The sequence below is a fragment of the Ruditapes philippinarum genome, unplaced genomic scaffold (assembly GCF_026571515.1).
Source record: "Ruditapes philippinarum isolate M1 unplaced genomic scaffold, ASM2657151v2 ctg12899_1_1_1_1, whole genome shotgun sequence".
In the NCBI taxonomy this organism is placed as follows: Eukaryota; Metazoa; Mollusca; class Bivalvia; order Venerida; family Veneridae; genus Ruditapes; species Ruditapes philippinarum.
Window position 1 is genome coordinate 7000 of NW_026862712.1, and position 15272 is coordinate 22271.

At 35.9% G+C, this 15272-nt stretch overlaps 2 protein-coding genes across 2 annotated transcripts; both read left to right on the top strand.

Moving 5' to 3' along the window:
* Positions 1–12612: 12612 nt before the first annotated feature.
* LOC132719984 (uncharacterized) lies at positions 12613–12960 on the top strand. The gene has a single exon (XM_060703960.1). It carries the CDS (start codon positions 12613–12615, stop codon positions 12958–12960), a length of 348 nt encoding a protein of 115 aa, XP_060559943.1.
* Positions 12957–13295, top strand: LOC132719985 (uncharacterized; the record flags this gene model as incomplete). Its single annotated transcript, XM_060703961.1, has 1 exon — positions 12957–13295. A coding segment is annotated over exon 1 (339 nt), but the record flags the coding sequence as incomplete, so codon positions are not given.
* Between the last annotated feature and the right edge of the window lie 1977 nt (positions 13296–15272).

Below are 15272 nucleotides of genomic sequence, written 5' to 3' on the forward strand. Positions count from 1 at the left end.
CAGTGTACTATGTTCAAAGTTGTCTTAATTTAGACAATAACTTTTTCATATATGAGAAAATTCGCTATTCAAAATTATGTGGCTGGCCAACATGAGCTTATATGACAAACAATTATGTATAAATATTGTTGTTTATTTAAGTAATTAAACAAGCAATGGCTATATCTAAGTGATTTTTATAGGATGAAACATAATCTACGTTTGCATCGCGGTTTGTTGTTGCGACAAATAAAATGACATGAATATCTTACGTTCCCGACTAGCCTGACTTCTGTTGAGAAAAAAAATCATTCTTCTTCAAATGACTCTTTTTTTTTTGCAAACAAGCACCGGAGATTGTTACGATTTAGTCATGCGTAAAACAATTAGTTTATTTAGTGATATGTCGTAAATATAATTAATATGGAAGAATATTTTGAGGAAATGTTATTACATGTTATATACCCTTTCACGTGTTATAATTCGAAAAATCAAAATAAAATCTTTAAAAACTAATCGAATTTGTTTCTTTTATTTAACAACACAATTAAACATACTTTTACTCATACACTAAAATAAATTATTCAATGAGTAAACGCCAAAATTAATTATTGATATAAAACCAATTAAAATTGTGATCATTAGTGGAGATTTTATATCATGAAAATCTATGGACATATTTTGAAGGGTAGATCAAAATACAAAGACATTCAGTACTCGATTATAGCAAAGATCACGTCCCGCAGTCTTCGTTTACATCTAACGGTAACCTGGTAGAACTTCTTTCAATCCGAGATGATGATTGTAAAATGGCGAGGTGTTCCAAAAGTTTTTCAAAAGTCAGGATGCAGGCTTGCATACAGTCAAGTCAAGTTTTCTGATCAGGATCCATGCTGTCGCTATCAGTTTCTCTATTGCTATAGGTTTGTAAGCGAACAGCATGGATCCTGATCAGACTGCGCGGATGCGCAAAGGCTGGTCTGGATCCATGGGCTGGTTCCAAACCCATTATGTTGAGTTTTGTCGTGGACGCGGCTCATATGTACATACGTTTTTTTTGAAAGCCCTGGTTTTAGGAAAATAGCAGTTACAATTTTAGAAGGAGAATTAATTTTAGAATTGGGAAATTTGATCAAGATCTCTATGCACTTACTCAAAACGAAAAAAAACACCCAGGTTGACCAACTCTTTGCATCTGCACCGATTACAGGAATCTCACAGCTGAATGGTGTCTATAGAGTAGACATGATGGTTGCCTGTCCTTGGTTCTGCGCACAATACGACCACTAGGACAAAATTATGAAACACTCGAGACCTTAAAATATATTTACAGCTGTATTAATTATTTTTTATTTCGTTATTTACATACATTCAGTAAGATTTATACCTCTCCAGATTCATCTAAGCAACAATGTACAAAGCAATTCGTGAATCAAATTACAACATGATTATCAATTATTCGTTTTATTCTAAATTGAAATAGCTAAGTCTTCTGGCCAGTTTGATCAGCTGAATGACAGATAGTTCTTACAATGGACAACAATTGCCAGTTTCTAAGAAATTGAGGGTATTGGATTGAAATGATGCACACGTGGTTCAGCAAAATATGTTGCAAACTTTACAAATGTTAAGGTTTCAGCATTTGACCTAATTTTTGAGGACTATATTTTGGTCTTGCTATACTCATTACTTGAGATTTGACAAGCAACTATTCTGGGGCTTTTTCCATCTGTAAGTGGTTTGAAGTTCGTCGAAACAAGACAAAATATGTTTTTTTCAACATAAATATATATTTGGAATAAATGAGTAGAAAACCCAACTAGAATAGTTACTTGTTAACTGTCGCGAGATATTGCACCATGACCAGTTTCATATCTTCAATAACTTCGGTCAAATCAGAACCTAGAAAAGCTCAAACCGTAAACTGAATATGTCATAACCTTGGCCTTAATGGATAGACATAATGTAAAACATTGTTTTTCATAACACTCACTTACCCGTTGGTCGAATACGGTTGGGCGTTCATACATTTTCAATGACTCGGTCGCCATTTTCGTCAAGTTTGCGAACCATGTTCGCTCGCTTAAATCAAGGATGCAACCACTTCACGTCCTGCTCCACGACGCAGTGGTCCTTTTTTGCTCCTGCTACACATTTGAGCGAAAGCCAGTTAAATCACTGTGAGCGAATACAAAGCCAATCAAATCTCTGTGAGCGAAGACAATCAAGTCACGGTGATCAAAGCCAATCAAACATTGTGAGCGAAGCCAAAATGAAAATTACCCTTTCAGGAGTTTCTTCGACCTAAGTGACGATATCTTACACGCTTTGTAATCAATGCCACCGCCTGATGAGGTACTGAAGACGTTTCACGTTTGGTTGCTTGGTCGCCATTTTTTTATGCGATAATGAATCGAAAATTTACAATTGAAAAAATGTTTGAAAAGGTGAAGGGCATGAAATAGTTACACCTCGTTTAAAGCCGAAAATGTTCACATTGGTCGCAGCTGAAAAATACATGTATTCACAAAGACTGTAAACAGGTGTAACGTTTTTTGGCATTTTTTATAGTAAGCTTGTTTTGAATAAAGTATTATCGTTTACTGAAATGATATAAGTGTTACTTAACTATTAGTTATGTTTTATATTGCGACAATATATTTTAGTTTTAACGGTACTCTTACACAATATACGTTTTGGTATACGTATTTTCAATGAACGTTTGAAATCACTTTTAATTATAATAGATCGTCTAAGTGATAGTGGATCATTCTTATCAACCAATGAAAATAAAGTCATGCTTGAGCGATCATCCCAGCAGGTTATAAATACGGCGGCAGAGCCAACATTATTCAGGGGCCTCCGTGGCCGAGTGGGTTAAAGTCTTTGACTTGAGATCACAGGTCCCTCACCACTGTAGGTTCGATCCTCACTCGGGTCGAAATCTTTCATGTGAGGAAGCCATGCCAGCTGGCTTACGGAAGGTCGTGGTTCTACCCCAGGTGCCCGCTCGTGCCTGAAATAATTGCCCGGAGGGGCACCTGGGGTCTTCCTCCACCAATAAAGCTGGAAAAAAATCGACGAAAAAATCTCGGCGGGACGCTCTAGGATGACCCGACTTGAGTGTACGGTCGCCCATATGGGCTTTCCGGCGGCGACCTTAAATAAACGCATTAAAAAAAAAAAAAAACATTATTCAGTCTGCAGCAGAATTCACCGAGACCAGGTTGTTCTATGTAACTGAAGCCTCGCTTCATAAATAGAGGATAATTTCGTCTACCTAATCTGAAGCCTAGCTTTCATAGGTAGAAAAGAAGAATTGACGAAAACTAAATACCCTTGTTTATCCAATTGAAGCTAGCTACAATGGATTATAGTGTCGTTATAGTTTAGTTGTGAAATTGTTATTTGACTCTGGGGTACTTATAGACCACCACATTTCCTGAAAGCCTCGCTATCAGAAAATTGGTAACATATAGGTATTAAAAATCCAGAGGTAGAGTTTTTTTTAAAACGAATAAGCTTTGTATAGTTGGAACTTTTTGTAAAATCCCTACCAGCAACTTATCTTCTATCTAAATAGAAGCCTCGCTTCATAGATAGGGAGGTAGTTGCTGGACTATAGGAAATTATCGGGTTGCAGCGTTATATCTTAGTTTTCAATAATTTTTATAGTGTTATATTGTAAACATCATCTATACTATATTGAGCCTTTTTGAGAATTTAATAGTGTAATTTCGGAGTGTTAATTCAAGCTGATTGTTAATAATAATTTGATCATTTAAGAAATCATTTGTATCTAATCAAACGGGCAGGTGAAGCCCCCAAAGGAAAAATTTTATTATATATATTCGTTGTACATCCGCTCGGTACACGTTACAAAAATTGGTGGCAGCGGTGGGATTATATAGATAATCAAAGGGCTGCAAGCTCTGTGGTATTTTCTGATCTTTGCAATCTTAATCGTACTGTATATCTGTATTTGTTTTCCTGTATAAGTTTATTTTTGGCGTCCTCGGCGCAATGTGAAAGGGCGACAGCAACTTCTCGAGCCTTTTAGTTGGACATAATAAAAGCCGTTTATTCTGACCAGTATGAGGGTGCTTGACTGCGGTCTGGAGACCACAGGGTATTGGTACGCGTTTAACTTTTGAGGGCATGGAGGAGCACGTGACCTGTTTTCGGTACATGGAGGAGCATGTGATCTGTAAACCGTACATGATTGGTTAATTGACCTTTTCGGAAACCTGGGATAAATACCGTTGGCTGGTACGTTACAGATAATCCTCTAGGGAATTAGACACCTAATTAAGAACAAAAAACTATTACGTGATATTTTTAATTTTCTATAATTATGTTACCGTTTAAGGTGGAAAAACTTGAATGATGTGTTTGAAAATGATCAATGTTTCTTTAATATGTATCTCAAAATGTTACAAACAATAAATTGTTTATACTGAAAATCTACAAAATTAAAATATTCGTAGTGGCATCTGCCATCATAAATACTTGTGTGTTTACTTTTTTTTTTGCTCGGAATTATTCATAAAATGGTAGGCCTATTTAATTATTTTCTTAAAAAAGAAATAATTGTTTTATGTTCGATCTTCTCCGGTCATCAACGGTCACCAGTTTCCAAAGACCTTCTTCTATATTAATCGATTACTGTCAAATATATCCAGATACAAACGTTTATTTATCCTCGCCCACCCCCTGAAAATAGTTAAATGAAATATATTAATATCATTAAAAACGTACCCCGCAGGAAACCATTTTATTAATTAAAAATGAAATGTCGCGATATATACAATGAATAGCGAACTGGAGAATTTCGCAATGCAAACATTTTCAAATGAAATAACCTTTACCGTCAATAAATCGCGCTCTTCGGGGTATTTTTATTTATCATTTTGTAGTACACAGTGGGTTATTATGGTTCATGTATCCGAAAGCTGAATAGAATGATGAGTTGGTGACCTATATATTCCGAAAATCTATTTATAGAGGGGTGTATTCCAATCGGTAATTCCCGGTCTCTCCTGGTCTATTTTGACCGGAATTTACCACAGGCAAAAGTATCGGACCTGGGAAGAAAAAATATGACCAGATTGTTAAAAAAAACCTGTGTTCATCTTAAAAGTGTCAAAAAAAACAAAACAAAAATGTATATAATGACCCCCTTTAAAAATATACTATAAGTTAAGAGAAGGCCGGAAACTCCAGATTCGAGCCTACGAGCAAGGGATTCATTTCCCGGGCCGTTGTGAAAACAATTGGCCAGACAATTAAAAAAAACTTTTATCACTATTTCACGTTTATATAAAGCTTCAAAATGAGACCAACCCCAAGTCTCTAGCCCTTCCCGTTCATGAAATATCTATCAGGAAACGAGCGATTTCGTACTAAAAATTCTTGGTAGACATAATTGCGGCACAACAATTTGGTACGTAAACATAGACTAATACATGTATGTCAGCTGACTACGGGTCAAAATTACTTGAATTTACTAAATAATATTACTAAATACATTAAGTTGGACCACTCACAACCGTCAGTAGCAAAATTCGAATTTCAAACCTTTCCACGGTCTTTAGATTACTTTCTATGCCATTGTCAATCAGCTGTTCGATATTTTGTAACGAGTCTTCTGATTGGCCAATAGCAACGAAAACTGCAACGTTTCACCCAAGATGCCTAATGGCGTAGAAAGCGATTGAAAGACCGTGTAAATGTTTGAAACTCGAATCTCGTGTGTATTAGATGCTACTGACGGTTGTGAGTGGTCCAACTTAATGTATTTAGTAATATTATTTAGTAAATTCAAGTAATTTTGACCCGTAGTCAGCTGACATACATGTATTAGTCTATGTTTACGTACCAAATTGTTGTGCCGCAATTATGTCTACCAAGGATTTTTAGCACGAAATCGCTCGTTTCCTGATAGATATTTCATGAACGGGAAGGGCTAGAGACTTGGGGTTGGTCTCATTTTGAAGCTTTATATAAACGTGAAATAGTGATAAAGTTTTTTTTAATTGTCTGGCCAATTGTTTTCACAACGGCCCGGGAAATGAATCCCTTGCTCGTAGGCTCGAATCTGGAGTTTCCGGCCTTCTCTTAACTTATTGTATATTTTTAAAGGGGGTCATTATATACATTTTTGTTTTGTTTTTTTTTGACACTTTTAAGATGAACACAGGTTTTTTTTATCAATCTGGTCATATTTTTTCTTCCCAGGTCCGATACTTTTGCCTGTGGAATTTACTAGTGACCGGCGAATAGTACCACACGTTTATTGTCCGTCTCTCCCGGTTTTCGAGTAGATGTTTGATATCGTTATAGAACAGAACAAATATTTACAGTTATATAAGTTTTTTTCAAAATGAATGTTTGTCACTTAGTTTGGTTACAATAATTAATAAACACAGATCAACTCTCAAATTTATTGATTATTATTATACATAAACATACAATTCGAAAAAAAAAACCCAACAACAACAATAACATGTTTTATAAAACATGATAAAACACTGATACGTTTGTATCAGATAAAAACAATAAATATGTACAATAATTGAGAAAAAAGGTACATTTTTATGGTATTAATACGACACTATCAACTTTGAAACATTTTATTTAATTTGTTTATTCGTGTTTAGTAAAGATGCCGAGGAATTATTCAAAGTTACAAATTAGATTTTTATGAATTATTCAATTGATTGATAATTTAAAAAACGATAAAAGAAAAATACAAATGTACATGTATATGTTTTAAGAATAAACAATATTATATATTAAAAGTTTAACCATAATTTACTGACTTTTTCCAGTTTAGTTTTTACTTAATATAATCGTCGGTCAATATGACAATTGAATTCTTAAAATATTAGTAAACGTAAAAACTCAGTATTAAAATAGCACATAAAACACAAAAAAGGAAGAAAACAATATTCATAAAATCTGTATTTTTTTATTACAATTATTGTATAATAAACAATTATGCTCAACACGATCGACATGGTAATGTAACCAGTGTCATATAGTTATTAAGTGTGAACAGATACCTTTAGAGGGGATCTTCGCTAATAGCGATAACATAATAAGGAACAAGTGTGGTGTTGATCATGCATTTACACATATGGATTATAAATGATTGTATACATGTATATCCGTTGCTAAAAAAAAATCATTTATGTTCATTTTTTATGATAGCCACACTTTATCCTTGCATATCGTGGCTATTTCCAACAAAGACACTAAAAAAAGAATTTAAAAAAATGTTGACTCGACTGGGATTTGAACTCCAGACCTCTCACACGTGAAACGAGCGCGTTACCCCTGCACCACGGACAATTTATAAAAATTGTGGTTGAATAAAATCAACTCATTCGTAATTTATAATTTCCATTGCATTTTGGGTTAGGGTAATATCGAGGTATTTTGTTCAGGGTAAACCTGTTGTTTAAAATTGAAGTAAATAATTTAGCAAAAATCTTCTCGCCCAAACAGTCCAACATGTAGAAACTATATATTCAACTACTCGACAGTCAGATTTATTTGTGTAGTATTCGGTCATCGATATCGCTAAAAATAGCATTTTCATTGATTAAAATCATATTCATCCGCGTAATTTGTGAGTGTGCATTTATTGACAATTCCATAACCAACGCTACTTTTAAAGTTTGAATGTGTAGTAATTTGTTGGACACTTGTAACAAAAACTTGTTCTTTCTTTTAAATTGCTGGTTTTTAAGCAGTTTTGAGAGAGAACTACATTGCGTTGTTAGGACTGTTGGGAAATATTGTGTTAGACCGTGGATGTTAGCTATGTATTTATCTGATCTTGCGATCAGAAAATACAAAAACACCATTATCTGGCCCCACATATTAAGTAGATATTTGTTAAAAATGGCTGAGAGTAAAGATTTTAGTAATAGCAATGAGCTTATTTTGTTACACGAAAAACTCAGAGATTTGCAGCACCAAAATGAAGCTTTGAAATTGCAAAATGAAATATCAATACTTGAAAGACAGATTGACAGTATGCAGTTATCTTTTCAAAATCAATATGATTCAAACTATGAAGACAAACAAACGTCAACACCGAAATTTTTAACAAGACAATATGCAACACCTCTATCAGAAAGAAGGCGACGTTTATTACCACCGACCCCAGATAAAAAGCCCTTTAAAATAGAAAGTGTCTTAACCCCATTAGCTGAAAAACAAAGGTTTACGGAATCTCCTTGTGGCTCTGATTTGAATTATCCGAGAGATCGATTTGTTACTTTTCGAAAGAGAAAATCACAACCAGCAAATAAAACAGAGTCCTTACACAGCAACATACAAATGGATACTTCAAATTCAACAGAAATAAAACGTGATCCTAAAAACTCAAATTCAAAACGAAGTGTTATGATGAAGCCAGCTACGTATGATGGAACTAGCTCATGGATAGATTATAAAGCGCATTTTGAAGCATGTTCAGAAATAAATCAATGGACAATCAAAGAAAAAGGTCTTTATTTATCTGTTTCATTAAGAGGTCAAGCTCAGGGTGTTTTTGGCAATCTGACAAGCAAATCAACAAATTATGATGAACTTGTATTAGCTTTAGAAGAAAGGTTTTCACCACTCAATCAAACTGAATTATATAGAGCTCAACTAAGAGAAAGAAGACAAAAAGCTACAGAATCTTTATCTGAAATGGGGCAGGACATAAGACGTTTGACTAATTTAGCATACCCTTCAGCACCATCAGATGTAAAAGAGACTTTAGCAAAAGAACAATTCATAGATTCTTTGATTAACTCGGATATGAGGCTTAGAATTAAACAAGCTCGTCCTACTAGCTTGAATGAAGCAGTAAGACACGCTGTTGAGCTTGAGGCTTTCAACAGAGCGGAAGCAAAATCCTATGAAACCCGTGGTTATATGAGAAAATTAGGTTCTGACGAATATGATAGTCCGAAAAGTGAAGATGACAAGTTAGATAGCCTGATAAAATTAGTAGAGGAAATGAAGAATATGTTATCAATGTTTCGACGCCAAAATAACTATCAAACTTTTGATAAAAGAAACCAAAACAACCTGCGATATCAAAATAATAGCATGTCTTCAAGAATATTTGCTAATGGGCCAAATACAAATAGTTTGCATTGTAATGAGTGTGGTCAGAAAGGTCATAATGAATACAATTGTCGAAAGTTCAGTGGCAGATCGAAACGAAAAATTAATGTGTTAGAGAAAGATTGTGAAAGTTTGTCTAATTCGTGTGGTTCAGGGTTATTTGTTGAAGCTAGAATAAATGGCATCAAAGCTAATTGTTTAATTGACACTGGTGCAACATTTTCAATTATTTCTTCAAGTTTTATAGATAGATGTCAGTTTCCAGTAAATTTAGAACCGTTTGTTACAAACATTGTAAATGCCTCTGGAAAACCATTGGAAATTAAAGGTAGGGTACATTTAGATATGAAATTGAATGATGAAATTTCAACAAATCCTTTTATAGTTTCTGACATAGATGGAGATGCAATATTAGGTTTAGATTTTATGACAGCAAGAAATATTGTAATAGATGTTCCGAATAATCAGTTGACAGCCAATGGTAAAAAGATACAAATGAAATGTAAAGGTCCGATAGGTTGTGACCGTGTGATTTGTCATTTTTGTGGAATGAAATTTAAAAAGAAATCTTATATAAGACAGCACTGTAGAAGAATACATAAAGTTACGGAATCTCAAGATACAGGGCATTCGGAAAGTGTGCATGCTAAATCTATTTGTTAGAGGCAGTTTAATAAAAACAAATATTTTGTATGTTCATGCGGGGCGCATGTAAAACGGAGGCGTGGGTAGTGTAACGTTTTGGCATTTTTTATAATAAGCTTGTTTTGAATAAATATTATCGTTTGCTGAAATGATTTTAGTTTACTTAACTATTATGTTATTTGTTTATATTGCGACAATGTATTTTAGTTTACGGTACTTTACAATATACGTTTGGTATACGTATTTTCAATGAACGTTTGAAATCATTTAATATAATAATCGTCTAAGTGATAGTGATCATTCTTATCAACCAATGAAAATAAAGTCATGCTTGAGCGATCATCCCAGCAGGTATAAATACGGCGGCAGAGCCAACATTATTCAGTCTGCAGCAGAATTCACCGAGACCAGGTTGTTCTATGTAACTGAAGCCTCGCTTCATAAATAGAGGATAATTTCGTCTACCTAACTGAAGCCTAGCTTCATAGGTAGAAAAGAAGAATTGACGAAAACTAAATACCCTTGTTTATCCAATTGAAGCCTAGCTACATGGATATAGTGTCGTTATAGTTTAGTTGTGAAATTGTATTTGACTCTGGGTACTTATAGACCACCACATTTCCTGAAAGCCTCGCTATCAGAAAATTGGTAACATATAGGTATTAAAAATCCAGATCCAGAGTAAATTTAAAACGAATAAGCTTTGTATAGTTGGAACTTTGTTGTAAATCCCTACCAGCAACTTATCTTTCTATCTAAATAGAAGCCTCGCTTCATAGATAGGGAGGTAGTTGCTGGACTATAGGAAATTATCGGGTTGCAGCGTTATATCTATAGTTTTCAATAATTTTATAGTGTTATATTGTAAACATCATCTATACTATATTGAGCCTTTTTGAGAATTTAATAGTGTATTTCGGAGTGTTAATTCAAGCTGATTGTTAATAATATTTGATCATTTAAGAATCATTTGTATCTAATCAAACGGCAGGTAGCCCAAAGAAAAATTTATTATATATTCGTTGTACATCCGCTCGGTACACGTTACACAGGGTTGACGGGACATTTTCAGCTGCGTCAGACTGAATTTTGGCTGCTAATTAGGTGTCAGTGTTCATTTAACTCCCATAGTCGGCCGATTGAGAAACGATTTTATCCACCGATTTGGCATTCCGCAGATTTCGGCAACCTCATTAATTTAAAAACCTACCTAACATTTTCGCGTGCGCAACACTGAAGATTTTCTGCTGTAAGGGTGTAACTATTCAACTTGTTCATGTATTCAAGTGATGCCGATTGGAACTGTTTAGTTAAGGGGACGTTTTGTCTACTTCTTCGTCAACCCTAAATCCTAAATGAACTTTCTTTTTATTGCGCCAACCTAAACATTTTTGCTGAAAATGTGTAACATATAAACTTCTTGAACCGATACAGGAACGGAAATATGCGTTCCCGTTCCAAAGATTCGAACGTGATAGTTATATATAGTCTCTCAAAATGTGTACATGTAGGTGAACAGTAAAGTCATTAATACTCATTCTCTAAGCACAACTGGGTTAAACATATCTATTTGCGAAACAAGTTCTTGTAACTTATATTAATCACTTTCGAGTCCGCTTCATGGAACCAACAAGTACTGGTGTCACATGAAGAAACATGGTCGTGACCCGGTTAGGGCTCGAAAACATGATCCTTGGGTTGAGAGGCAAACACATTAACCACTAGTTCACCGCTCTCCTTAAGCAACTACAAATATTAAGAAGCTCAAATATCTATGTAAAAAGAACCACTCTTATTAGTAAATTTGAACATTTTTTTCAAAGGACCATACAATTTGAGTTTCGATTTAGCTTCGGCAGAATTCCCAAAGGACTCACCGATACCAGAGGACACAGGGTCCCACTGTATATATCACCATATCCAGTTCTGCGAATTTAGCCCGAGTCAGACGAAAAATCCATAATTTGTCTTCCAATTTTCTTTTATTGCCGAAGTTTTGACCAATCAATGCAGCTGGAGCTTGAGCTGATAACTAATAGCGAGCTCGAAGAGCTGGTCCGAAGGGCCTGCTAGCATGGCGAGGTTTACGGTAACGCGAGTACCTGCTAGATAGTGCTGGTTTTGAAAACTTTCGCAGGAAGTATTCAAAAGTTATGGGTAATAGACCAATCGCAATTTTTCGAGTTACATGATAAGGATAAAAGCCGAGGAATTCTGATTGAAAACGGATGCATAGACTGGTCTCCTGCGCACTTCAATGTGTACCATAATAGGACAGGGAACCAGAAAAAACGCAAGTTGTGTATAATATACCGCATGGCACTTTTTTGGGGTCTAATAGGGTTGTCACGCCGGGGTGGTAATGGGGACAAGCTCCCAGTGCTTAAAAAATGCTCCATGGCATGCGCAATATATAGCCTCTGACAACCAAGTCCAGCTCCTGGCCTGCACGAGTGGCTTGTTATTAGCCCGGCGGACCTGCTACCTAACAAACAGGAGAAGGGACGAAGGCGGTTCTGTGGCGCCATAACCACTGCTTCGGGTAGACAGAGCTCGTTAGCCTAGGAAGGCAGTCAGTCTAGGTGAAGGAAAACACTGATATAAAACCAAAATGGGCGGACTGCGCTCACTATCCAGGGATGGAAGGCAGTCTAGGAAGGAAAGTCCGAAATCAAACCACCTTCCTCAAGGTAATCAGAGGTTTGCGTAGGGCCAACAACCCTGCCTGTAAAAAGAAATCCGTTACAGAAGCATCTACGACAAACCAAAATATTTACCACCTCGTGGACACTGCTGACGCAACTCGATGACCTCGATTTCGCAGACGACCTTGCCCTACTGTCACACAACCGTAGACAAATGCAAGAAAAGACTACTCTCCTGGCTACAACAGCGGCAGACACTGGTCTCAACATCAACCGTAAGAAAACAGAGTTGATGAAAATCAACACCACTGCACAGGCTCCTATCACACTGGACGGTGAGCCGATCAAAGAGGTTGAGTCCTTCACCTACCTGGGGAGTGTGGTAGACCAACAAGGGGGCACTGACGAGGACATCAAGTCAAGAATTGGCAAAGTCAGAACTGCCTTTATCATGCTAAAAACATCTGGGCCTCAAAGGAAATCCGTACCTCCACCAAAATACGGATATTCAACTCCAATGTCAAGTCCGTGTTATTGTATGGCTCAGAGACCTGGAGAATGACCAAAGCTTCCATCCAGAGAGTACAGACATTCCAAAACACATGCCTCAGGCGCATACTCAAGATCAGATGGCCTGAGAAGATATCGAATGAAGATCTGTGGAGAAGAACTTGCCAACAGCCTTTGGATGTCCTGACCAGACAGAGGAAGTGGCGCTGGATTGGGCACACGCTCAGAAAGCCTCCAACCAGCATCACACGCCAGGCCCTTCTTTGGAACCCACAGGGGAAGAGAAAGAGGGGACGTCCAAAGAACTCCTGGAGACGTGACACCGAGTCTGAGCTGAAAGCCAACAACATGTCCTGGCACGATGTCACCAGAGCAGCCCAGAACCGAGTGAGATGGAGGTCCGTCGTGGATGGCCTATGTTCCTTCCGGAACGACAGGCCTAAGTAAGTAAAGTACTTTTAAAACGGAAAATGTATGATAAAAATGTATGATTATATCAACCGACTTCCCGTTCATAGCCTTTGCCTAATTTCATATATCTGGTTCCCTGTCCTATTATGGTTCCCATCTACTTTCTCTGACTGGTGGATTAAATTTAGATATCATAAAAAACACGAAATGGCCGTATAGAGTGTGTAGGTGTGTTGAGTGCGGCCGACAGTGTGCAGTTCTTAGTGTATTGAAAACAGTTTTAAGTGTATTGAAAAAAGTTAAATGTGTTTCTATTCCCTTCGCTGAAAGATGGCGCAGCCCTAGTAGACCTAGAAAAATGGGACTGGCATATACATGTATATTGCCCAAAAGACGATTTCTTGCCATTAACAAAAGAGGACGGTTTATTCCTGGTCTCTACCAATCATTATACATGCACATGTTTTGTAAAGGCGACTTTTATATTTCCCGTTTGATTAATGTATAACCGCCCTAAGGGTATATGTTGCATATACATGTATATTGCCCAAAAGATGATTTCTTGCCATTAACAAAAGAGGACGGTTTATTCCTGGTCTCTACCAATCATTTTACATGCACAGGTTTTGTAAAGGCGACTTTTATAATTCCCGTTTGATTAATGTATAACCGCCCGTAGGATATGTTGCCTGCTTTTATAAGCTTTTTTTTAATGTTTATTTATTTTTTATTTTATTTATTTATTTTGACATCTGGCTTTATGCAGGCCTTATAACCTCTGATCACGCTTCAGAATAGTAGTAAATATACAATGTTTTTTAGAAAATCACCCTCACTGCAAACGCTTCCATGAAAAAGGGGTTAACTAAATGCTGCTTTAGTCGGTAATAGGCGGCGTGGACGGTAGCTTGTATTTTACGCTACCGTCCATGGACAAACACAATCAATTCTTCTGTTTTGGACGTTCTTTAAGTACTCTAGGGTTCTCTTCTCAATTGCACATGTATCACTGAAGTTATAACTTGGTAAAATGGTTTGAATTCAACACCATGGTATTCAACTGTTCTACACGTTGCCTCAATGAATCAAGTTTCATGAAAAATCTTCAAAAAAGTAAAGGAAATATAGGATGGACACCAAAAAGAGAGCTCGAACGTTTGACCCTCGAGTGTGATATTTACTTAGACCTTACTTACTCATAATCTGTGCTTTGAATGATACAATGATGGATTGTTTTATATGATATAAATCTATAAAAATGAAAGTCCAATGTTTGACCTTCACATTAACAGAATTTTATCAGACTATCGCTTTTTTTAAATAAAAGATACGTCAAAGTAACGAAGTTGTACTTATGTTTGTGCGAACCTTTAATAATAGTACAAAATGTATATGTTTATCTGGCTTCCGGACCCATGTACTTTAAAATCAAGTAATGCTGTGTGAGGAATATTCTACACCCATAATTAATTCTCAATAACTCCTTAGGATTGCGATACAATTTTTTACAAAAAAATACGCCTTATCAAACATTTTAATTTCAAAAGACGTCATAAAGGTGCATCGAAATTTGTTGTTTATGACAGAATGTTAGATTTTTATTTATATCCAAATAATCAGAAGCTCGCCATTTTGCTCTAAGCCATTTTAAAATATGCGTTACATATGACAATTGTTTATCAGTGATCAATGCTGATAAATTGAAGTTATAAACAAATATTTCATCTAAAATTACTTTTTTCAGTTGATATTTTCGTTAGACTTTCTTTTTCAAGATTTTTTAAGTAGATAACGCGATACATTTTTTGCCCATTTTTCTCATATTGGAATGCAATTACTTTAAAGGACATCTGCTATTATGTCTATGTGCATGTTTTGATATCAGCAGCTGGTACCTCTCTTTTTAATTAATTTATGTTGAAATCAATTTAATTTCGGAAGGACTGTTCCGAA